The sequence below is a fragment of the Chanos chanos genome, chromosome 6 (genome assembly GCF_902362185.1).
Source record: "Chanos chanos chromosome 6, fChaCha1.1, whole genome shotgun sequence".
NCBI lineage: Eukaryota > Metazoa > Chordata > Actinopteri > Gonorynchiformes > Chanidae > Chanos > Chanos chanos.
This window is the reverse complement of record NC_044500.1, coordinates 41,543,142-41,569,979: the sequence shown is the minus strand read 5'-3', so window position 1 is coordinate 41,569,979 and position 26,838 is coordinate 41,543,142. Positions and strand designations below refer to the sequence as shown.

Sequence of the window (26,838 nt, the reverse complement as noted above, 5' to 3'; positions counted from 1 at the left end):
TGTGGTCAAGGGTAAGACCCTTATTTTGTGCTTTAGCAGTGAAGGACATGGGAACAGCATGAAAACTGAATGCACTGTTTACAATAAACAGAACATGTCCAAGATTCCAAAAGGCTCAAGACACATTCCACATTCCTCCATCAACGACGCATGTAGAATGTTCCTTTTGTTCCTCTTAAAAAGTCTTGTTTAAGGACCAGAGAATAATGAGGGCAAAACACTCTTGATGAAAAAGTTTTAGGACATTCGCAGACACATCATCTGAATTCTTTTACCAAAGCATAACTCTGAAGAGGCTTTGTCTTGTGTCTTGTTTGAGTATACTCACTAAATTCATTCTTCTTCGGTATTATCAGAGGTCAATGAAAAGGTGAAAGAAATTAACTGCCAAACATTTATTAATAAGATTTAAAAGGCAAGCAGGAAAGGGCAAAGAATTCATTGGTTAGTCTGATAGTGTTCATGAACTTATTAAGTGGATTGTTTCTTCTCTACAACCATCAAGCTTCACTGTTCTCCCCTCATTCTCAACAGGACTGTGGCCAGTATCAGGCACTGTGCCTCTACTAAGCAGAGGGGATTATTGTGAAGAACTACATGGACTGTCCACACAAGCAGGAAGTTCCCCGGGGATAGCGGCTGTAAATTAGCAGAAAAACAAATAAGGAGAGGGAGTGGATAAACCACAGTGTGTGTGTGTGTGTGTGCGTGAGGGGTGGTGATGGTGTGTCGGGGGGGGTGGGGGTGGGGGTGGGGGGGGATGATCTCCCCCTTCCAGTGACCAGGGTGAGCCCAAACGTGAAACTCGTCTCCGTTAAAACACATTACAACAATTAGCCAATTATATGAGGCCCCTCGCTCTTTGGAGCCGTGTCTCAGCGCAAGGCCACTCAACTAGAAACAGCTCTTTAAACACGCCACGGGCAACACGAGGCAAGCTCCTTAACCCTTCCTAGACCGGCGTAATCCAAATCGGATCAGACTGTACACATACGAAATTTACACAAGACAGAGACGTCCAAATACTGGGCATTCGCAACCCTGTATAGCAGTTTCACCACATCAAAGCTTAAAAGCCACAAACAAAAAGCATAGCGAGCGAGTAGGCTACATGAAAGTGATCAGCAAATATTTTACATACGCCGGGGTGAACTATACTCGGGCACTGACACCTGCAATTTCACAGCGGTAAAATATACAACCTGCAAAGAGTTCAAAGAGTTAAACGAAACATGGTAAGTTCCACTGGCTCATTTTCTAAAGTTTCCATGAGCGGTTCCCAGCAGAAATGTCTAGAAACAGGGAGCTTTGAGAAACGTCAGGGTGTGTCTGGGTTTCTGGCTCGGTGTAACGTAAGAGGCAGTAGCGCTAACCGAAACAGAAGTGCCAGCTCGGCCTGTTTGATCAGTCCTACAGTGTGACGGTAAAACAAACAGTCGTTGGTAGGTAGATGGACCAGTTACAGCTACACATTTCGTCTTGGTTGGAGCGTTCTAGAAGAAAAAATGTCGGGCCAGAAAATCCCCTTGCTTCCATTCCAAATCGTCTCGCGGAAAAATGTTATTGAAAATCAAGATGAACAACATCATTGTTTTCTAAACTACTCAGACCAACAAAGAATCATTTCTCCCACTAGTTATTGCTTATAGTATTTTGCTTGCAAAATATTGTCCCAATTAGGCCATTAAAAATCCATTTTGTGTTAACAGCAGTGTAATCACAAAGGTATAAGCCTGTGAAGTGTTGCTAATGAGCTCAATAACGCACACACACTGAATTGGCAGGGCTACGGCGTAACTGCCGATGGCGTGATAAATTCCATCAAATTAATCAACAAGTCACAAGGGACAATGTGCCTTCGGGGATTTCTATTGATTAATTAGGCATATACAAACAAAACAGATCTATTCTGATCAGTTTCTCTTCATGAATTTCTTCTTTTCTTCTTGAAACCACATCGAGCCACTCCCACTGGGGAGGAAGGGAGGGAGAGAAGGAGAGAGAGAGAGAGAGAGAGAACAAAATTTTCCTCCATGGAGAGAAGCTGATTGGACCGTGTGAGGAGAGAGTTAGAACTATTACGTATAGGAGCAAGAAATCAGAGGATAACTGCTACAGTAAAACAAACAAACAAAAAAGAGAGTACAGAAAAGGAATGAGTTGACCATCACCAGTGGTATAAAGGGATAAAGTGGTTAGATAGGAATGAGGAGCAGTGAACTAGTTTGAGGATTGAGAGAGACAAAGAAGGGGGCAGGAGAGAGAGAGAGAGAGAGAGAGAGGGGGAGAGGTAGAGAGACAGTGAGGGATAGATAGATAAGTTGATGAGCAGAAGGCACCGGCGCTGCCCTGTAAGGTTTGTCTCTGTTCATCAAAGCAAGCAGGTCACATTACCTCTGAGACAAATGGAGCAAAGAGGCCCCACCTCTGGCCCCACCAATCACTCTGCAGGAGGCTGAGCCACTTGGTCAGCTGTTCTCACACCATACATCTCTGTGCAGGGACAGACCTTTGGGTACCGCATTAGTGCACACACAATATGCCCCAAAGCCAGACTGAAAAATGGCATTACCCAATACACATACTTACTCGCTCCCAAACAATTCATCTTTACTAATGTGATAGGCCACAGTAAACTATACACAAACTATGGAAAGGGCTGGTTTAGTGAGTGCTTGGTCAAACAGACTCACATAACAGCACCCTGTCCTGGGCTACACCCAAAGCTATGATCATACTGTTTACTCACAGAAGTTGGTAAGCTCTACGGTAAATATTTGACATAGTCTCATGATTCTACACCACAGTAGGTGTGGTCTGACCGAAATATAACCTGAAAAGCAGACTGAAGCCAAGAACTGGTGATGTCATCCACACATAGTCTCTTAAGTGGCGACCCAGGACAGTTAGCTCAGGACAGTAAAATGCTGATGATTTTATTCAAGACAGATGCAAGATAGTTCAAAAAGCTGACATGCTGTTTGTATTTTATTCATTTAACACCAGTTACAGGTCCATGCAGGTCATTTCTTGTTTTCTTTTAAAGGTTTTACAGTGTCCAAAGTTACAGTAAAAAAAAAAAAAAGTCATATCCTGGTATATGCAAACCATACAACTGAAACCTTGCATAAAAGTCTGTTTTACCAGAATTTTCCACAGAGATTGTACTGAGAACAAATACAGAGCCATAGTTAAATAAACAGAAACCAGACCACTCCTTCAAGCACTCTCATTCTTAACATTCATTCTCTGCTTCTTTCAGACATGGCTGAGAGACTTTATGCTCGGTCTAAGTCAAAACACTAGCAGTAGCCTTTTCTCTTTCAGTTAAATCTACCATCTATTTTATTATTACACCCATCAACAAGAGTCATATAACAGAGTTTTACATGCCTGACACTTGACCGTAAATCACTAACCGAAGACAGAAGTATTGGGAGTCGGTTTGGTCAACACAAGTGGTTTTTTGTCAATCACTCACAATGCAGTTCTTGGCATTCATATATCTGATATTTCTTTTTCCAGTGTCCAAAGAGAATAAATAACATTTTATATGAAAAAAAAAAAACCTTGACCTAGCAACTGAGTCTAATCTTTCAGTCTCACTCCTGACTCAGTGGAGGTCATTAGTCAACACAGGCTCATTAGTTCTTCAAACACACAGAGCTATTATTAGATAAAAAACATCGTAGTCTGTAATCTTAAGAGTTCTCAAGAAGGTCATCATGGAGAATTACTCCAATGGAGTGCATTTGTGAGAATCTCTACATACTCTGTAACAAATGTGATTGTAGCTGTAAAAAAAAAAAAAAAAAAATACGCATCACGAAATATACGTCATGCATAGGTCTTCTTTTACAAGACTAAGCATGGAGAACAATTTCTGACTGTCCTCCTCTTTTCCTGCGCCTCCCTTCATGCACTGTTTGACCGTACGTAAACTCAGGACAGAAGATCCGTGCCTGAACGAGACAACCCCCCCCCCCCATGATAAAGCGTTCTGCAGGCTCCTTTCAGAGGACGGAGAAAACGTCGGGGGGGGCCAGCGGGACGTTCACTACGCTGGCCATAAGTCAGAGATAACAGGACGGAGGAGACAAAAAGCGTCCACGCTGCGTCTCGTCACCTCCTGCCGTCTCCGACCTGTGTAATTAATTGTAGCGAAAGGCGAGAGAGGCGCGTGTGCGTTCGCTAGGGGATGCGCAGTCTACAGCCAGAGCGATATCAAGCTGGTTAAAAGTGCTGATACGGAAGAACAGCTCTGAACATCCAGCCGCTCCTGGTCTGTCTCTGATGCCTGACACAGCTCTGTTGTACTACAACTGATTAAGGTATGCTGCAAACACTCCCAAAGCCATAAATTCCTTCCCCAGGCCGCGCTGGACCCCACACCCTCCACCCACAGAGTCTAAGCGCTCTTTCACACAGGGTGGCCGAGTACTCTTTCATTCTCTCACACTGGGTGGCCAACTGGCAGTTATACTCCTAAATCTGGAAATTGAAAAACAACAACAAAAAAAAAGTTGTAGAAAAGCTACAACCTTTACAATACATGAGTATCTCTATCTTTGTTATTTCAGACTTAAGGACAATCTCAGAAATGAAAAAAAAAAAAGCCACTGATAACAGAATAATCCTCCTCTTTATTGTTTACTTTAGTTCGCTGTAAATAAACTGTTAACTCTTCTTTGTGAGAGAACACTTCAGCTAGCTCTGCTCTCTTCGCTACTGCAAAGCCAGCTCCTTGTCTACAGGCAGTTGTCAGAGAGAAGGAAACACCTGAGTAAAGGAGGTACACCAACTAGATTGCACAGAGGTGTGGTTCCTTAAGTTAACAGAGCATTTACCACCCATTGTAGTTAGTGTTGTGTGTGTAATTCCTGTAAAAATGAAGGCCCATTATTATGGCTACCATGATCAACATTTCCGAGGAGAAGAAAAAAAAAAAGAAAAGAAAAACGTAATCTCAGATATGATGAGCAACACTGAGTCAGCTGACTGCCAAAATTACAGCTGTGTACAAACTGTAGCCGAGCTTCAACGCATAAAACTCCTTATTACGCCCAAAAACATTTGGTTGTGAAGTGGTCGACCTTAACTGTGTTTTCAACAAGTGGACAAGTCCATGCGTAGCATAAAGCAAATGAAACCTACAGGTCCAAATGCTTCTTTCCCCACTGGGAAGGGATCTGGCAGCTCTATAACGGTGTGGGGTTTCCTCGCATGACTTACACGACTTGGTCCTAAACCCTAGGCGGTGATGGTTTATGCCAACAAATACAAAGCCATTCTCAGTGATCAGCTTTACGCCGCGGTCAAGCATTTCCATCCTGGAGAGAGGGATCACTTCCAGGATAACATAGGTAACAAATGGTCACAGAATGGTTTGATAGGAATGTGTGTAATGTAAACCGCACACTGTGGCCGAATCAGTTACCACATCTGAACCGTACCCGAAAGCTTACCGTAGATTCTGGAGTAGTACGCAACACCACCAACAAAACACCAAATGATGAATGAATTTTTCTTAAAAGAATGGTGTTTTATCCTCCCGGCAGAATCTCAGACTGATATGCAAACCGCAGCGTGGCATTCTGAAGCTGTGCCGGCAGCTTGTAAGGGGCCCAAATGCCCAGTCAAAACAAGCCCTACTGCTGTTTATCCTTTATTTTGTCGGTTAGCTTTATATTCCGTCATAGCTTTTCTCCATTCGAATAACGCACTACAATACAACTATAATGCACACCACAGTCAAACGTGGGAGAAGAGGACACAGAGACGCATATGACCATTTGCCTCGTTCAACTTGAATGAATTCTAATGATGTTTCAGGTTTGGGGAGATATAATTACTGGAGCATTATAATTTTGCCATTAAAGCCCAATTAGCAGATGTGCTCCAGCGCTCCACAGTTAGCTGATTATAAATTTTAGCTCAAAACAGATTCTTTCATGCTTATTCTGACTTCTTTCCTCTCCTGAAATATTTCATCATAATTGAGATTTCCCTTTTTTTTTTTTTTTATAAACACATATAAGCAATGTTATTTAATCGGTAAACTAACGGAGAGGTGTCCCAGCAGTCTAGAGCACAGTGAAAAATTAAGTTAAGGTGACAATAATGAGAGCTATTGTGCCATCGGTCTCTTAAACGGTCAGGCAACAGAGGTGCATGTGCTCGTAATCTCTGTTGGAACAAGAAGGAGATGTCACGAGGAATTTCATTAGCATCAAAGTTGAGCTTGGGCCTTCTCAAAATGCTGAGTCTGAAATGCTGAGGACTGTTTGTAAATAACATCTCTAAATGAAAGAAACAGAAGAAAAAAAAACCAAAATGACGAAGCATTCTGTACTCACAGCACCCCCCCCCCCCCGCCCCCCTTTACTGAAAGACTCTGGAACTACAGATAGAAAATCTGGCCGTAAGCTAAGGAACACTCCTACCTCAGAGCAGAGAGGGAAGATGAGACAGGTCTCAATTATTATAACCCATACAGCTGTATGCCTTTCTCTCCCTGCCATAAAACCATCTGTCTGGCTCAGCTTACAGTAACTACAGTAAGGATATTTGGGGACAATCTTTGACACATCTAAGGAAGAGTTCAAATGTAAATTAACACTTACTCCAAGTAAATCAAACACGTTGTTTGACTGCCATGAACTGTCTGCAGGAGTTCAAAAGAACTGACTTCTTTTACAATGCAGAGCACAGTCTGTACGAAAAACACTCTAAAATCAATACAGTGAAGCTCTCAATCGCAAGCAAAACAGTGTTGAGAGAGTACAGAGGACTGACTAAGAGCATTCAGAATTCAGAAAACGCTTATTTATAACTTATTGATAGCTCACTGTGTGTGTGTGTTTGTGTGTGTGTGCATTGCTCTGTATTTTACTCTATTCCACTTTGCAGAGCTGTCCTTAGACTGCTTCAGATGTCAGGCCAGTGAAAACAGTGCACTGTTTGGCTAGACAGACACTTGTAATCTGTTGTAATAATGGGACTAACATGAAGAGGAACAAACCAAACATGAATATCATTTTATTTCAGCTCCAATAACCTTGGAAAAATAATGCTTAATCTTCCTTCACTGACATACTTTAAGAACTGTGCTCAGATCAGACAATAATTTATTTGTGCTTGTCTGTGAGATCTAATTGTATCTCTGTGTGTGTGTGCGTGCGAGAGATAGAGAGAGAGTGAGAGAGAGTGAGAGAGAGTGAGATAGAGAGAGAGAGATAGAGAGAGAGAGAGAGAGAGAGAGAGAGAGAGAGAGAGAGATAGAGAGAGAGATAGAGAGAGAGAGAGGCCCTAATGGACATGGACATTCTTAAGAAATCATAAAGTATGTCTCTAACCATGTGACCATCAGATGATTAAAGGACACATTACTATTCATCTAAATAGAGAAACATGTAGAGCAAACCCACAGTGGCTCCTGTCTGTACTCTCCCCTTCAACTTTGTACTGATCTCAGTCTCTGATCATTAGCAACAATGTTAAAGTCAATTTCTGCCACTTATTTCACTCTAGGAGGGGCGGCAAGGTGTGTTGTAAAGTAGGGGGATTCCTTCTTATCAATAAATCATTGCTCTAAATTACTTTATAAGACTCTGAATTTCATGAGGTATTTCATGAATGGGGACATTGAGAGCAATGCAGCAAGTAAAGCCAGGGGCTTACTGAATCAAAGAGCCCGTGCGAGAACCATGCTAGAATCCGAACAACCAGCATGATGAGTCTGAAATTGAAAGCATATTACTCTAAGAATTTTAACATTTAACATGAGAATGCTCAAAATAAGACGCATTCCTTGCGAAGAGTTACGATGTAAAACCTTACAGTTACAACTAACGCCAGACATGTAACTCCATATACACAGTAGCTTACATGGCAAAAAATCTCTCAAAACTATTTTTTGCCTCAGATTACTAGCAATTAATTTAAAATGATAAAATGGATTGATGTCTGCCTAACATGACAAGAGAACTCAAAAATGTTAATGTCAAAACAGTTTGGCATTCTTAATTAGAGAAATAATGACTTGAGTAGGAAAGATGTCTGTCTTTCCAGAAAACAGCTCGAAAGTTCTAAACAAGTATCTTTAATTACCAAATAAACATTCAGAAACGGCTTATGCTGTGGTGAGTCTCTCCATCAATAGTCCTGACATTTGCTGATGGAATTTGTCTTTAATTGCTTCTTGAGGTTTTCATACTGCCTGTCAATGCAAATATCTGTTCCCACAAAATGAGAGGCTTTCCTTCAGAGGCAATAGAACAGGCAATAAAAACAGGGAGGACATATTGATTTGTTTTCCTTACAATGCGCTGTGACATCAAATTAGAAGGAGTCCTTTTCAACAAAGTCAGAGTGCGGATGGCGATAATGTCCATGGCTCCCGTGAACACCGGGTTCCCCTGGTGATCCATTAAGTGCGGTGACACTCTAAAAGTCATTAACATCAATTCTGGCCACTATGAAGTGTATCATAGCAACCGCAGACCCGGGGGGAGTGACAGAAGGCCGGACTCCAGCAATCAGCAAAGACCTTGCAAAGATTGAGGAAAACGTCCATACGGCCTGCACGACCCCTCCTCTTTCCAATTGCTCACCAGAAAAGCAACCTCGGAGGACCCATACCACCACAATAAGAATCTCTGCTCTCCGCACAAACTCATTCATTACCTCGGGAAGACGCCCGGACACGAGCGAGAGCTGAATGTTAATCTCAATCCAGGCCACAAATACAGTCTGTAGACCCTTCATCACTGCAGCAGGGTCAGTCGGCTGTCTGAAATGCACCACTTACCCCTGTCTCATTACTTTACTCCAGGGCAAAATGAAAGAGAGAAGGGGATGGGGTGGGAGAAATGGATCAATCACTCATGCAATTAATGTGTGCTATGCAAAAACAAGACACCAATGGCCCCTGAGTGACCCAAATATACCAGTAGTGATTAGGTTGTGCTGTGAGCTAGTTTTGTTGTGATAAATCCATGACAAAGCGACAATAAGATTTAAGAAGCCTACGAATCCTTCATGAAAACTATTTAATACTTAATCAGGTCCATATTAGGACTCATTTGCAGATAAAAGATGATTTTTCCACCACAAAGGCAGATAAACATATCAAAGGTATTTGCGAGAGCATAATATTTTCTCCAGGATGTTTGTTAATCAGTGACAGGACACAGGAACAGTGCATTGCTGTTGGTCCAGAATGAACTCTAACTGACCCCAAAATGACACGAATATGTCTCACGATAACCAACAACCACAGTATAACAAATGATAACAATGACAGATATGAATTAAGAAATGCTTACTTTCCCCAGACTGAACCAAGGCAAACTCTTCCTAATCAAGATAGTCCACATTTCTCCCAGTCATCCCCTGGCTTGCTGAGACAAATTTTGCTTTCATTGGCTCGTTTGCTAAGTAAGAACCCTTCCATTCCAAATTTTACTCATGCGAGTTTCATATGACTCCACTGCTCCAGTTTAAGTCGAGTTTGTTCATAAGTTCATCTGTTGCCTTCCAGATCTGTCAGTTGAGTGGGAGGAACCTAATGAGAGGACCTATCCTTTCAATTCATTCATAATGTGTCTTATTCAGGCAGGTGACTAAAAACTGCAGAGACAAAACCAGCTTAATGCATTGGGTCAAAGAAGAGGGAGAGACAAAAAAAAGAAGCAACTGGGAAGAACTGAGAGACCAAACGAAAATGCACATTTTCATTGAAAAACAGGAGTATCCTTAAAAAAAAAAAAAAACAAACATGGTCCTGGTAGAAACTGGATCAGTTGGTAGCATTTTCATAAAGAAACAAGGAAACAGACAATTTCTTAGTCAGTTTCAACGAAAGCCTAAGCAAACAATCACATGGTAACCTTTTGGGCATTGTTCCTCTAGCTGCGAGCGCTATTTATTGGTTTTTTTTTTTTTTGTAGCGTACATTACCTCTAAACTTTCTTGCACCACAAACATTTTATGTACTTAAAGTAGAATATCTCTCACAGTTGTCTGATATTAAACTAAAGAGAGAAATACCACTTCAAGCAAACAAGTTCAACAAAATAGCATAGTCCATTCATCCATTCAAAGTTGAGGGACATTTAACTCCCTAGATATTCCATTTACTCTAAATATAAGATCACAGCAGCCTTACCCTTAATCCTGTGTGTGTTGTTCAGAATCCATGGGTTCTCCCTGCATGTTAATGTAATGTGAGTGAAACTGCAAGTGACTAGCTGTGGGCTCTCCTGAGTTTTCCCATACCTGACAGTGTCACAATGGGAAGGGCCAGCAGAACATCAACACCCCCTTCGAATTGTCAAAACAATGTCAGCGGATCATGTTCAGATGACTACGAGGGTTACTCTGCATGAACCGCTGTGGTTGTTACATAAGCAAAATATGGGAAATACACATTTTTGTTCCTCTCACGCTTCACATGCTCTATGGGAAATAAATACATGTGAACGCACCATGACAAGTCTTGATACAAAAGTCTTGCTTCATTATTCATATGACGTTCAAAAAGCACTCTGTGAGTTGAGTTTACTACATTCTAGATAAAACAAAAGACAGAAACCAAAAATTGGGCAGAGAGCCCAAACAGACTGTAATAGTGAATCATAACCTCAGATTAACGAAATTCCACTGTTGCAGGGTCATATGCATGTGTGGCATTCTCTCTCTCTGTCTCTGTCTTACTTCATCTCCTTCCATATCTAAGCACACAAACTACTTTTTGATTTCCAAAACTTTTTCGCTAAGCAAAGACTGCCAGGTCAGTCTCCACTACTTTTCTTTACATCAGACACTCTGTGCAGGGTTCAGGATTTTAATTCGATTACTTAAAAAAAAAAAAAAAAATCTGGAGATGAAATTGCCTCGTTCCCTCAGCTGGATAAACAACATATACACCTTGCTATTGGACTGAAACAGCACACAACCATTTCTCCAATCAAATGGAGGTGAAATCCCCTCCAGTAATGAAAGCAAAGCTTTTAGTCGACTAAAAGCCAGAAACTACACTTGCAATAACAAAGATTTTCAGAGAGGAAAAGAAGCTTGGAAAAAAGGAAGGGAAGTGTATGGCGTGCATCGTCAGCAGGTATTACACTCTAAGTGGTGAGAGAAATATGAGAGGGTAGACTCAGTGCATGGTGACAGGTAATACACACTACACGCACTGAATCCTGTCCGGCTGCCCAGACATTTTAGCGCTCTCAGGATGTCTTTGTTAACTCTGATGCAAGTGCCCTACGAGACAGGTTTGTGAAACCAGAACCCAGAGACTAGAATATTAGTGGCGGCTAGATTTCATTATAGTCACCGACTTACAAAATGCAACAATAAGTTTGTTTTGTGTCCAACTCATCAAAACTGCTAACTGCAGATTCTGAAAGGAATGCAAGGATTCACCCACTGACATGAGTCTTTTAAAATGTCATATTGCTCTCATAAGCAAATTCAGATCATGATGTTAAAAATATTGCCTTGATTCAAAAAGAACTAGTTTGCATGATTCGTCCTGACTGTGTTACGGTTCGGCGTGCAGATTTAAGATCTGGACTACGTAAGAAGTGCTGAAACTTCCTGTCACTCCGGGCCATGGATGGGAGCCGAGAATCAGCAGGTAGAGGAATCCAGAGCATATGTTTCAAATTAAGATCCCGTCATATCCTGTACATTAACGCGCCAGTCCGACTACCGTGATTCACGCGTGTCCAGATCCAGTTACACTTACGAATCTGTCTTGGGTTTGAGTTGAACCTGAAAGACAGTCATTTTGCACCGGCACGGAGTAGAGACGAGCCCCTGCTTGATATGAACTGACATACTTCCTTAGTCATATTTGATCAAAAGTGACGTGCAGTTTAGTGAAGGAAAAAAAAAAATCACTCTGCATGTTGAGCAGACTGTAAATAAGTACAAGAGCTGCGTCCGCTTGAGCTGCAACTGACAAGATGTGTCTGTTCATTAAGAAACTCATGTTTGTATGACTGAATGGCCATTATGCAAAACCATCAAAACCAAACCCCCCCCCCCCTCCAAAAAAAACATACATATGCAAATGTACAAACATGCAAATACATATCACTTCCACCAAACACAGCAGAATAAAGATTCAAGAGGAAGATCAACAGGAATACCTGAAGGAAGCAGTGAGGACGTTATTATTTTTCAAAAGCGAGGCTGCAGGTGGGAGTCCCCGCCGGCGGATACCCTGTTCCAGCTACCGTCCCCACTGCAGGAGTTCCACAGCCCATCTGGCAAACGTTTGTTAAGATGCCAGTCTATGTCGCCTAATGAGTTGTTTACAATCTATCTTCAGAGATTCTGTCCTCAAAAATTCATTTCGCCCCCCCCCCCCCCAAATAATCTACGGCCCAGCTCTGACTAGCCTAAGGAAACAGAGGAGAAAGGCTGGTTAAGATTAGTGTGGGGCTGATGGTAGGCTTTCTGTTATTGATAGTGCAGGCTCAGCTCTTTGCCGCACACCTATAACGCGTGCCTTCCAGATAGATATGTCAAATACAATATCATAACTTAAGCATCTTAGGGAAGTTACTGATACCTCAGGTCCTAGTGGTTAATGTAAAATTTCATTGTTCCACCCAAATGGATAAATCCACTGAGCAACACATTTGGGCAGGGAAGCTATAATGTTGATAGTACAGGATCGAGTTAACTAAATGGCCTGCAGTCGCATTTACACGTCGGTCGTTCTTATTCTGTTTCGGCGAGAGAAATTAAACAGTAATCTTTACTTTATTGGAACACAGCGACTCAAACATGCATTTGTTTGACTAAAATCCGTTGGATGTGTATTTTGCCCTGTTAACTCAGATGCTCATCCGGTCTCACTTCTTGGAAAGCGCCAAGATATGGGGGTTCCGTGGAACAGAGAGGCCACGCCTCTCTGAGGAGCAAGGCTAATTACGGATATGAAGCGTTACAGTGGATAAAGTTCTGAGAATTCAGAACATCAATCACAGTGCCCATATACCAGAAAGAACACGTATGCAAATCTACCCACGCAACTGTCGTCGGGACCTCTCACCTACGAGAACAAAGAGCAAGGCACGGGGTAACTGACGCTGGACAAACAGCATCAAACTCACTGTGTCATTGATGGGAACATCAGTAATCTAGTCAGCTTGGGATAAAAGTGACGCAGATGTGCTCAGAAACAACAACCCTTCTTCATCAAGCTCTCACTACTTCAGCGGGTTGATTTGTGGCTGTCGCTCTCCCCCACTTTCCCCTGTGGGGAACCTGCAGGGCAGTCCATCCTGGTGACGTGAAATATGGATGCAATATCAGCTGCCTTCTGCTCAAGGCCCCAGTGGCTTAATGATTTTTTCCCACCCCCATTCACACACCCACAAAACACACACACACAAACACACACCAGATCCCAACCCCCATTCCACTCATAAAGTATCCATTTCCAAAGTGCTCCAAGGCACAAATCCAGAGGTAATGAGGAGGGAACTGAGACTTGTTACCTCAACCAGAGAAAAGTGGGAATTCTGAAGCACAAGCTCTGGGTTTTAGGCAGGCCCTAATGTAAAGATAATAGCAGGGTACGGAGCAGAAGGGGTTAAGATAACAGAGAACTGAGCCCATGGAGAAGCGACAGAATTACAAGGGTAGTCTCAGAGAACACACTGATCTCGACAGTGCACATCAGTTCTCTTCTCCATGCACAGTGCACTAGGGAGATAAGTCCATTATGCTGGTCGAACAGCACAGGACTGACTGAACAGGTTTTAAATAAAAAAGTAATTGGAAAATAAAGCACTTCTAAGTCTGGGGACAATGAATGTGACAAGCGAGCTAGCGAGCTCATTTGAATTCAAACAATAATATTTTGCACCGATGTTCTGGGTTCAGAAAAAAAAAAAAAAAAAAAAAAAACCTCGTTCGAAATCAGTCTCTAGCCTACATCAAAACAAACAAGAAATTTCACCTTCACCTTGTTTAACACATCTAGGCTCACAAACTTCCTTTTTTTGTTCTTCTTCTTCTTCTTCTTCTTTTCAAAAACGTCAGAAAAGCACGCAGAGGACACGAGACTGTTTGCAACGGGCGAAGAGATTCCAAGCAGCGCAGAAAAGACGGCTGGTGACAGCGCGCGTTCCCTTCATGGTTCACGGAGCTGTCAGAAAAAGGGAGGCTAGCAGAGCTCATCCTGCTGGAGACTCTACACTGCACACTGGCAGTGACAGACATCCTGGCCCCTCTACCCCCCCAGTGCTACAGACGCAGTTACTGCTGCTCTTACACGCCAACATGAGTGAGAGCGAGCAGAACTTTCATGGGTACCCGGTGTCAGCTAAGATACAAGACTCTATCTGTGGGGAAATTGGTTAGTGTCAAAATGAAAAAAAGAGACTGTTTAATTATGTTTTCATTAGAGAGATTAAGATAAACCGAATTAATTAATTAAAATATGCCAGAACCAGAACAGCTGGTATAGAGCTGTTACAGTATAGAGCTAATCGCTAAACATTGTTGTACACCTCCCTAAATGGAGCACAAAATCTGATGAAATTTCTTCGACATGAACACAAACATAAACACAGCTTATTTAAGCAACCATGGCTACATTTGGCATTTGTCATCGACAGAAAAGGGAGGGAAAAAAGGCTTACACACACTGTTTTAGAAAATAAACCCAGATTAGACACATGCAAAACATACATTTCAAGCTGTGCCAAAGACATGAGAGAGGAAGTACAAAACTCTACATATACTTTTTTCTGCTCTTTTTACAATGGTCCTATTTGTGTTTGAAAGGCATTACCTCACTGTTTGGGCTCCCAGTAGTCTACCATTTAAACCCAAGCAAAAAAAGAAAAAAGAAAAAAGAAAAAAATGGTTGTGTGAGAAAATTTAGTTTCCTTTGTGTAATTATCACTCTAGGCCTAAATGACCAACTGCTCTCACTCTTCCTTTCCCGAGAATTGCGTGCTAAGAACTGCATTGTCATCGATTAGTATGTAAACAATATAAGTGGTCGTTTTCTTTTTTCCTTTTCCTTGAAGTGAACTCCCTAAACATGTTGATTATAGCATTATTTTTGGGACAACATGGGCACTGAGTTCCCAGGGGTAACGTCAACACCCACACATACCTAAAATATCAATGAACTGCAGGGCAATTTTTCAACACAGACAATGATAAAAGCCAAATTAATATGAGGACTTTCATTTGGCATAGTGGTATCTGTAGCTAGCATATGTCAAAAGACTAGTAAGGCCCTCGAGCACAGTGTGTTTTTCTCCTGACATTTATAAAAATACTCATGATCCCTTGACTCTGAGAAGTGGAGCACACCAGAACTCAAAACAACTGTGCAATAAATGCGTGTAGCTCCTGAAATGAATGAGCAATAAAGAGTCAAAATCCTCAGATGGGTCACTAGGCCAGAGAGATCATTTTACCAGTGTTCATTTTTGCCACTGATTAACTGAGGGTTTAAACGTAGATAGATGAAAAAAGAAACAGAGAGGTACAGTGTTGTATCATGGCTGTGGCTCTCTCTGAGGAGCACATTTTAAGTCGAGAAAACTGATATTCCCCCCCAACATAAAGCATACACTTTTAAATCAAGAGAAGGGGAATAAAACATCAACTGACAGCACCCAGGGAAAAATTATTCCATCGTTAACATGCAAATCTCCTGAACCTGCCTCGCTCACTAGATTAATAGAGCTGGTATTAATATTTCAGAGGTTTAAAATATGTTTGACCCTCTTATCTGTCACAACCACTTTCCAAAGGCCCTTCCTACACATCTGGCTGGATCAGCCACAGTGCCCCATACTTACTAACATTCACCTTATACTTGCTTCACAGCAGAGTTCAGCTGAGGATTCATCTGGAAGCATTCTCAAGCTTATGGAGTTTATAAAGTTACCCAAATCATGCTTTTTTTTTTTTTTTTTTTAGTTTGACTTGTATGCTGCTTTTTAAACAAAAAGAGAAAAACAAAATCACTGCTATATCACATAAGCAATCCAATTACACCTGCCAAGAAATTCAGACTGAAAACAACTAAACAAAATTATCACAAAATGTGTGTCATGAGGTACTGGGCCCTCACAATTGCCATGACTGCGCGATTGCTTACATCGCGGCTTTCCAAACGTTTGAGAAAATGCCCACGTAGGCATTAACGTCTGGGAGCTTTCTTGATCAATCAGATTGCTAAATTTCCGCAAAGCCTCGAGCCTGGTTCCGTTGCTGTGGTTACAGAAACACCTGACTTCAATCACCTCGAGAGCCTTGTTTACACATGAAACAAACTGAGCGGAATAGGAGAGGAGGCACCGCGGGAGAAAAGAAATGGCACCAAGTTTAACCGGCCTGGACACACTCATTGCGGCAAGGAGAAGTCGGGCAGTGGGGCTTGTTTGGAGTCAAAAGTGAGAGGCAATGATATGACAGCTTCTCCACAATGCGAGGGCCCCTGACAATCTGACTCCTCAAGGCCTTCTTCCATACACCTGTAAACAAGTGTTAAAAATGCCATCTGTCAGTTTCACCCAAACCCGTCTGACAGGTCTTACCTCAGGAACAGGTGCATCAACGCATACCTGATTGTGTCAGAGTGGTGAAGTCATCTTTGGCATTTTTGTCCACAGACTGGCGCCAGTGTAGGTAAGTACTACTGGCAGACCTCTATTTACTGCCATTTGGACCCCTAGAGTACGGGATGAACCACGGCGCACTGCAGAAGTTAAACAGGACTGGGGAGACATACTCAAACCGAGGTCTGGAGATATGCGTAACACACCCTCGTAATCACCGTTTGACTGCTCCAAACCTTCTCTTGTTGGAGAAATAACACTCTTCAGGCACATTTCTTGGAGAGAAGTTGAAAGCATGTGATAAGACGTGAGGACATCTATGTGAGTGAGTTCAGAGATTGAGAGATGGGAAGAATGAGAAGCACAAAAAAACAAACAAACAAAAACCAGGGTAGAGACAGAGATAGAGACTAACTTCAACCAGACAGGTGGGATTCCAGTCATTTCAAGACATGAAAACTAGTAAAGGGCATGAAAACACAAAGGAGCGCCAGCAGCATACCACACCACTCCACTTGTTTTCCACATGCAGGTGTCATGTGAAATTTTTGGACCCACCTTGCAGTCAGCTACTTTTAATTTATTTGTTTCAAAAAAAGCGCACAAGTGCTTTTTTTTTTAATCTGACCTTTTCAGCTATCTCATATCCAACAGATGTTCTAATTTGTAAAAATAAATCTTTTGTACCCGTTCCTTGCCTAGTTTTTTTTTTTTTTAAAGGACTTTAAAGGTCAAAACTAAACATGCCAGAGTATTAAAATGTCGTAATCCGGAGGAAAGGAAAACTGCAAACTGAAGTTATCCAGGCAGCAAGATCAGGAAATTACATAAAGGAAATGAACCTCATCCTTCGATGGGCCTGAGACAGTGTAGAAGATAAAAATCATTCTATTTAAATCCTCAGACCTGGATCCCAACTATCTTGTCTGCATCATCAGCACCATATTGCTACGACACTCCAGAGTGAGTCAGCCCTACAACGCAACTTTCAGACATATGTGGTTTAACTGTTTTCTCTACATCAGCTGGATTTTAAATTGACTGGTGTTATCGGGAAATGGCCAAACAAACAACCAATAATCTCAAGCACCGCAAGGGATATTAGATTCTACCTTGTTACTCTCTTGTAAATTTTTATAACACTGGCTTTGCTCTAGCAGGTTTTTGAGACAACAGTCTTCATCGACAGAAGAATATTTAGCATATCTGAAAGCCTCTAATTCATGTATGAAACAGATAAGGCAATACATCATAAGCGTATAAAATGTCATATTTTCCATAGATGCGCTGAAAGGGGACATTACTCGCTGCTGGGATGGTTTAAGAGGAACGCCAGAGGCTTGCTGATGCTGCACGTTGCCATTCAAATAACGGAATCCATAAAGAAATCCAATCCCAGGACCAGGCAACTGAATTTATTTTACTTTTTTAAAAAAAAAAGAAAGAAAGAAAACTAGATACTGAACTGCACAAATCTGTACTAGCTGCTCTGAGATGAGGGAAGTGTACCAAACTAACAGATAAAGTGGGGAAATGCTTTGGGTATCTAAAGTGTAAAGACTTTTGTGAAAACTTAAAAGAAAAAAAAAAATATATATATATATATATATATATATATATATATATATATATATATATATATATATATATATGTGTGTGTGTGTGTGTGTATTTATATTTATTTACACATCGCTAGCACAACTGAATAAAAAGAGGAAAAGGCAAAATCAATTCAGAAACACTTTAAAGTTTTACAAGTTGTATAAATAAATGAACAAAGAAGTAGTAGCTTGGAGAAGAACAAACACCTTCACTAGTCTACTGTTCAGCCTCACTCTCTCCAAACGTTTTAGGATACAAGTTTTATCACCACCTGTCTTCTCTTTTCAAAAGTGATAAGGAAAAAGAGAACGCCTCTGAACCAAGTCTGAACCATTTCTTTGTATGTATATAAAAAAAAAAAAGTGACAGATGGAGCAAATTTTGTCAGGGCTCCATCGTCCTCATAGCCGAAATGGGACACGCAACACGATTTTCATTTGATCCACCATGTGAGATCAAACTGTAAATTATGCCACCATTTTAAAAAAATCATGAGGAGCAGACCTGGATTTTTTTTTTCTCTCTCTCTTTTTCATTAAACAAGACATCATTTCCTGAGCGGGCCAACTTCAGCAATTCCTACATAAATAAAGCACTCCCATCCTGTGAGATGCAATGAAAGCATTGCTTTAGTTAAATATCTCCCAGGCTTCACAACTCAAAGCAAAGGCTAGGAGTGGCACTTCTAACAGTCATGGGGGAATTACAGACTCTGCCAAGAGATCACCATATTCCTTGAGATAATTTTAACCTACATACTGCTAAAAAAAGCCACATGAGAAGATTCAGAATAGTTTCAATCACACGTTACCCACCCTTTCACACTGTTTGTAAAGTCTCCGCTAGTACATCTGCTGCTTCCCAGATGAGAGACGTGAGAGCCCCAATGTAAATATGAAAATAAAACCTTTTTTTTTTTTTCAGCATAGGGAGCATACATCACTCTTTCCACTGGGGACTGGGCAAAGGAGTAAAAGAGAAGGGAGAAAGAAGAAAGAGATGGAAGGAGGGGGCTCTCTAGAGTGGTGTGGACTGACGAGGAGAAAGATGGCAGTAAAGGCTGAGAGGAAGAAAACGAGCGAGAGAGAGAGTGTGATCTGGATGGAGAGAAATGCATATGTCAGTGCAGGAAAGCCTCCAGCAATGACCCCTGTTAGCTTGGTCAGTCCTGCAGCACAAAGGGGGCAGGGTGTGGGGAGGCATGGAAATAGGTGCTCGAGAACGAAGCCATTTAGCAGAGACTGAACAGTGATTAATAAGTATGGAGAAAGCCTGGGAGTGATTAAAATGGTGTTAATTAAGGGTCACACTTACATGTGCGCGCATGTAAGTGTGACCCTTAATCAATCTCTCTCTCACACACACACACACACACACACATATATATATACACAAAGAAAAAATGAATGGGACAGGACCTTCCTACATATGTTTGTCAGTTAGCAGAATAATGTTAATTATGAAGTACAGTGGTATCTGAGAAGCTGTCAAACATCACTGCCGATGAGTGCATGTGGAGCAGCTCACCACTACAGCTGCTGTTGATGGAGCAGTCAAAAGCATGTGCAACGACAGCAATTAGAAACCATCACACCGTTCCATTTGATAACCACGAGCTCTCCAGGTCAAACTGACAAATGATTACTTTGAATCATTGAATCTCTACATTTACAGATTGGAAAGCATGGTATGTTTGGCACTTTTAAACAGACTGCGTTCACGGTTGAGTGAATTAAAAATAGAATCATTCATTACATAAATATGCATATGTGTGTGTGTGTAAGTAAAAACTATTATATGTAAGGTAGTAAACATGCAAAGAACACTGTGAGGGTGTGTAGAATACAGAGAAAGAATTCAGTTGTTAAACTCAGGTGTATGCCTATGAAGAACAGCCACTGATTGTACTGAGTTTGTCCTAAGTATAAGACATGTATGAGAGCAGAGTGATTGCAAGAGAAAACAGATAATGAACATCTGTCAACTGTTGTGAGGACCTTCTGTTTCTCACACATGTACCCATGTACACACTTATGCACGCACTCATGCGCACACACACACCATCATCTGTTATTGCTAGCAAGGGGCAGCATAGCCAGTCTCTTATAACATGGCCAGAAACAGAACTCTGAACAGCACAGCCTGCATGTCCAAAACTATTCAGCACAGAGTACAGCAGAGCATTACTTAACTAATCTCCTGAAATGTCCTTTTCAATTATTCAACAAAAAAACAGAAAGATAACCAGGAAAAGACCTCACGAAAAAAGACAAAAAAGAGAGAAAGAGACAAGGAACGTGAGAGAAAAACAAAAGAGATTGGCAAGAAATACAGAAGTGTGCCAGCACTGGCCAGGGGGGGTGAGGGGGGGGTGGTCACAGAGCTCTGGGGTAAGTAAGCTATTGTCGAGAATACAGGCATGTCTAAATCCTCTTAATCAGGACCCTCTCTGAAATCCAAAAAAAAAGTCTCTCCATGTGTGCATATTGGAAGAATCTCTCTCTCTCTCTCTCTCTCTCTCTCTCTCTCTCTCTCCCTCTCTCTCCCTCTCCCTCTCTCTCTCTCCTCCATACACACACACACACACACACACACACAGAGTGAGGAAAAGCAGGCACAGAAAAGCTTCTTTTTTTAATGAGATTTGTGTAATCAGATGCCAGGGTCTTCACTAAGCCATAATTAAAAGCAAGAAATAGAAAAAGATAAACAATTCCAGAGAACGTCAGACTACATAATGACACAGCATACCTAGAAAAACGTCACTGTTTTTCATTCCAGTGTGTCAGGCTAAAATAATATCACAGCAGTTACATTACAATTAGTATTATTCTCATCTAGCTTTATCTGAACCGTCCGTGAATATTTATAACAGAAAGTGCACAGGGAAAAAAAAAAAGGTTTAAAAAAAAAAAGGGGGGACATTCCATGGAACTTTACCTGGACCTCCTTCTCATTACCTCATAACATAACCATGCCCCACATAAGCTGATCCTCATAAATATTCATAGAAACTCAAATACAGTTTTGTAATATCAGAGCAAGTTTTCCTCTTCACTGTAATTGACAACCTAGTAGAGACATTATGTATTTGCCATCTCAGCGGATAACACAACCGAGAAAAAAAAAAAAAGTCAGGCTGTTCCTGTCTCGCTCTTTGTCGTGTGCGCTTACGCTGAGAGGCTGCAGGACGCCCCATCAACTAAATCTCCCGCATAACCTAAGAGCACACTCTGAAACAAAGCCAACAGCAGAGCTGCTCAGCATTAAAAGTATCTTTTTTATCACGTCAAGGTCTCAGTTTAATGTTCTGACTAGGTTTCCTCTAACAGGTTTGTTTTCTTTTGAGAGCATCTGTTCTTTATGGAATTTCCTCTGCATTTTTCAAGCGTCTCCGTGACAGCCGTTAGAGAAATGGAGAAGGGACCTCCCCAAGTTATCAGCCATTCAACAAATCCTCATTAAAAAAGATGACACACATAGTGAAAAAAACCCCACTTTTTTCCCTCAAGGATTATGATAATATGACAGTCCAACTGACAATCTGTTGATGTCAAAGACATTAACTTAGAATTAAAAGAGCGCAAGCAGAAGACAGACTGAGAAAACTGAAACCTAAAGTCCTACTTAAAACAAATTGTGTCCACTAAATGTGAGATTGTAGCATTGTGTCTGCACAGAGAAAAAGACACACAAAGGGATTTGTGAATCTGAAGCTTTTCAAAGCCCCTTTTCAACAGTCTCAACAGATGAATTAAACTATTGACATACTTCTCAAGGCCACAATGATTTCTGAGTTGGCCTGCTGCTGTGGAGATGTATCCCATTGTTTGTTCACCTCCATGGTAACCTGGTCATTTGAAGAATGGGAATGATCATAAAGAAACTCTCACAGAAATGAACGACCTCACAACCTATGACAGAGGATAACCAAGCGAAAAAGACTGCAGTATGGTGCTGATGCCGCTGTTCTTCTTCTGTTATTGTTGGGCTTTTTTTTTTAATGTTTAGAAGTGTCTATGGTCTGAAAGAGGGTCAGCGTTTTTTTTTTGCATGAGGAGGGGAAAATGTGCCAAACGGTTCCATTTCAAATGCAGAAATAGAAATATCAGTAAAGGCACTAACATCACTAATTCCAATCAGAGCAAAAGACCAACACCCGCAGAGACGGGGTGAGTCCACTACAACACAGTACAGCTAGCACTCTGAAAAACACTCTATAGGAGGAGGAAGGAGGTCTTCTGTATTGCTGACAGAGTGTCCAAACACTACTCCAGTGACTAATTCTCTTTTACTCCCTGGTAACAGTCTGCATTCCCATTTATCAGTGAGACTCAGCTAAGCCCAGGGAAGACAAGAACAAGACTTAGTTCCTCTTTTGAAGAGGCCTGTGTTGCACTTTGTTGAAAGACAGTTACGTTACATGGGTCATTTGCCTACACACCTCCGTCTTTTACACAAGGGGAACATACAACACTGGGTGTATTTTATACACTGACTCTGTTGTAACAACTTCAGGAAGAAGTGGGGCTGAGTCCCTGCCTTCAGAAAGCAACAGGCCTGGAACTGAACTGAAGAAAAGGAAATAAACATTCCCACGTGCAATAGCATCCATGTCACCCACCCCACCACCTATGCCTAATTTATACCAAAACAACCCTAACTACCAACCGTATCAAAATTAATGGAAAAAAGAAAAAAAAAAAAAAAACAGTTGTTATTTCGCTTGATTGATAATGATAATCAAGATAAGCAACTGAAATAATGGACAACAGCTGCATACTGAAGGGAAAAAAAAAAAACGAGAGGTAAAGAGTTTGTTTTATCTACTTTGGCCATGAACAGCAGTAAAGCTATGAAAAGTCAAACTATCTGACAGTCAGCTATGTGGCAGGTATTAAAAAAAAAAAAAAAAAAAATTACAGAATGTTCCGCAGCGCGCTGACGTGATCCAGACACTAAATACTTTCCCCATGCCCCTTCACCTCTTCCCTAATGGCATTTCTTAGACCTCTATCCATTGGCTCAGTATGGCTTAGAGTGATCCGAACGCAAACAGAGAGCAGGAGACATGCTAAATAAACCACGCGTGCATTCCCTCCCTAGGCTGAGCCCCCTAATCCTGCATAATGGCAAAGCCAGTGAACTGTATCTAGATCACGGTGTCATCCGACCAAGCACCCAGGCTACCTGGAATAAGCGTTAGGTTTAGTGACAAGCATTAGGATTTTCACTGGCCTAAAGCTAACGTATACAACATTTAGTTTTGGCGCGGTGTTGTGTACTTTGGCCAAAACTCATAAATAGTTCTGTAATTCATGATCACGTTTTAAATTGAAATTGCTTTTTTTTTTTTTTTTATGATGTAATGATTATTTCTTGGAACCACTCCTAAGGCACAAACTGCTCTTCAGAAAATGAAAAGGAATATCATCACAGTAATGTAAAAATCAATACATTATTGACTTTTTTTTTTTTTTTTTTGAATTCTTCTTGGGGGAGAGGGGTTGGGGGGAGAGACGTGTTATGAATAACTTTGGTAATGCTGAAGTTACTTCACCGTACACAAGTGATGGACAATAATACGTAATCAGACTGAACTCAACTAAGCACTACAGGTAATGATTCTCTCAAGAGCTGGTCAACAGTGTCATGTAAGGTCACACGGTGGCAAGCCCAGTGTGACGGTGGACATGAGTGTGGAAAAAGTTTGCCATGAATATCCTACATATGGCCAATACCTACACCACTATAAATATTTATGCCATCTTCTGAATCTACTTTGCAATCCAAAGACAATGAGAAATAAGAAAATGGTCAGTTTTTAGCAAACTTCACTTAGGATTCTGTTTCACAGATGCTCCTTGTTGCCAAACACATTTTCTCAATTAAAACTGATTACAGAAAAATTCCCAGACAACATGAATTATTAAATCTGAAACTGGACACTTTTTGTGACTACATGACTATGGCACCCTACACCAGAAACTGGAAGGCTGCCCAGTGGCGCCCTGGGAATGCAGTTGGAGTTGATTGGCTGGTTTCCTGATATTGTTTGAAGTCATTTAAAAAGTGAGGTAGAATGGCCTGAAACATACAATCTAGGCCGGACGCTCTAACTGAAACCATGTGAGGAGAGCCCAGCGGAGAGCCATCAGCACTCAGCAGACGTTACACAAGAAAATATTTGTAGTGCCACTACCCTCAGTTTACCAGTGAAAGGCGCGCTGTGCTGTTAATGGCGTCACTGAGGTTTGAACCTAATGTAATTGGGTTCCACCTGTCTCTCACCTCTCGTGATTGATGGGGTAGTTCCACAAAAAGTTCGTTTCATATAGAATGTCTCCGCACATGATGTCATTGTGAAGTTATTCCGTGTATCATAGAAAGAAATGATTGCTTATAGTGGCTTGGAGCCTGAAGAGTGGACGCCTGCCAGAGCGACTATATGTCAGATCATACGGCGTTCTCAGTTAATTTAACGATGTCGACTTCACGCTGTCCCAATGCTTCCATTCATTCGTGTTGTTATGGCATACTGTAAGCATAGGAGCTGTGGGCTTCCATTAATTGGTCGTAAGACAAAAATGTAAGATTTGACATTTGTTTATTAAAATGTATTTTTATGGTTTTATTTTAATAGAATGAGTATTTCAGTAACCTCACCTTAAACTAGTCAGAAACTGTTCGACAATCTGAAAGATTGCGTAGAATTGTGTGATTTTGGCATGGACTTCTGTGAATGTAAAACTGGATTGATAAATCTCTCGAATGATGTGATGTGCATAAGTTTGATATGAATGCGTTTGATATAAACGGGGTGTTTTCTGCACTTACCTTGTCTTACAGTTTTCAGTCTAATGGGACCTTTGCAATTCTTAATCACTGTCAATACGTCATACAGAGGCAATCCAGAGACAGACAGAGTCTCCACCTCTAACAATATTTCCCCTTCTGTTAGCTTTCCGTTTCTGTAAACCACGTTGTTCTCATTAACTTGTCCAATGTATGCAAACTCTCCATTCTCCGCTCCGCCGAGTAACTGTACATTCAATTCGCCGCGAAGGTCTTTAGAGACCGTGCACTCGTTAACTTTGGTGGTCCAGTGATTCTTCTTCTGTATCACCTTGGACATTGTGATTAAAATCCGTCAAGAAACAGGTGGTCCTACAGACAAATAAAAATACACAGTACAATCAGAAGTCTCATAGAACTGAATATCCCACTTAGGCACAGCAAAGTTTCTTTCCCGTCCACCGAACCATGAATGTTGCTTCTCCACTGCTTAATATCAAGCCATTCTTGTTAGATAGTCCACTTAAATGAAACTCCTCATACGCCAGCTGGTACTAATTCGCGTGTATTGTTTTCCTCATCTTCTTAACATCTTTGCCTTTTAATCCTCTTGATCGATCTCATCTGCGTCTGTTTGAGTTTCTTAAATGTGTAGAGTTCGCACTTCTTAAATATACAGCTTTTTAAAGTAGTTTTTCTGAAGCGTTTCACTTAGTTCCAATTCAAATCCGCGGCTTCCCGTCACAGTCAGAGTGTGTTGGTTGGTAGTTTCACATTGATCACGGCTCCTTTAAACAGGCACAGTGTTGTCGCCTGTTTTGTTACATCTCATCCTATTCTGCGTGCTCTAGCGATTGGGATGTACTGATAGTAAAACAAGCGCATGCGTCCTGTTTCTCTTCGGAGTCCTCTGGGTATATCCTGACGGCACCTAATACAGGGTCCTAATGCCTCTCAAACTTCATTCAACTTCATGTTCACAAACCAAAGCCGATTTGCTTAACACTTGCTTACATGACATTCATATTACAAAGAAAATTTTAACGAAATTTAAACAAATTCAAAAATAATGCTCTGTACTACGTGTATTTTTTTTTTCATTTTATACATAAGTAATATTTAGTTGTGTATCACACAGAAGATAAATATGTGCACTTTTTTATAGTCCATTTACACCATTGTTAAGAGGATAAAAAAATCTCCAACCCCTCTGAGCACAAACAAATCTTAATCCTCCAGAAATCCAGCACACTAAGTAATTTTTGCCTGGGTTTTTGGAGTAAGCAGACAGTAGTTTTTGTAGATTGAAAAAGAAGAATGTTCACTGTTCAGAGCACTTGTTAAACTTGTTTCATACATTTGTAAAGGCATGTGAGTAAGAAGCAAACCATTACAAAAGCACTGATATTCTAGTTGTTCGGGTTCGACCAGATTCTCTTTCTTTCTTCATCTTTCCTCTCTCTCTCTCTCTCTCTCTCTCTCTCTCTCTCTCTCTCTCTCTTTCTCTCTCTCTCCCTCTCCCTGTGTGTGTATGTCTCATAGACAGCATAAACATTACTAACCCTTAACTGATGCTTACAGCTGTCATGGGTAGATCTGCTCTTAAATGGAACTAACATATAATTGTCATCATCGTCATCGTCATCGTCATCATCATCATCATCATCATCACCATTAGCGTGGGGTTCCTCAGTAGTGTGAAAAGATGCAGTGAGATTTTATTTTTGGTGTAGACATTGTCTGATGGCATCAGATGGGCTGTGAGTCCCACCTTAGAAAAAAAAAAAGGATGTGCTCTCTGAAGCTAAAAATAACATTTAAAGCATTTGCT

General features: G+C 41.1%; 1 protein-coding gene across 1 annotated transcript in view; it reads right to left on the bottom strand.

Moving 5' to 3' along the window:
- The window catches only part of magi1b (membrane associated guanylate kinase, WW and PDZ domain containing 1b), a 92,678-nt gene extending 67,331 nt beyond the window's left edge, over positions 1-25,347 (bottom strand). The window contains exon 1 of the mRNA XM_030776404.1: positions 25,050-25,347. Coding sequence (XP_030632264.1) covers positions 25,050-25,347 — 298 coding nt within the window. The remainder of the gene's footprint in view (positions 1-25,049) is intronic.
- Between the last annotated feature and the right edge of the window lie 1,491 nt (positions 25,348-26,838).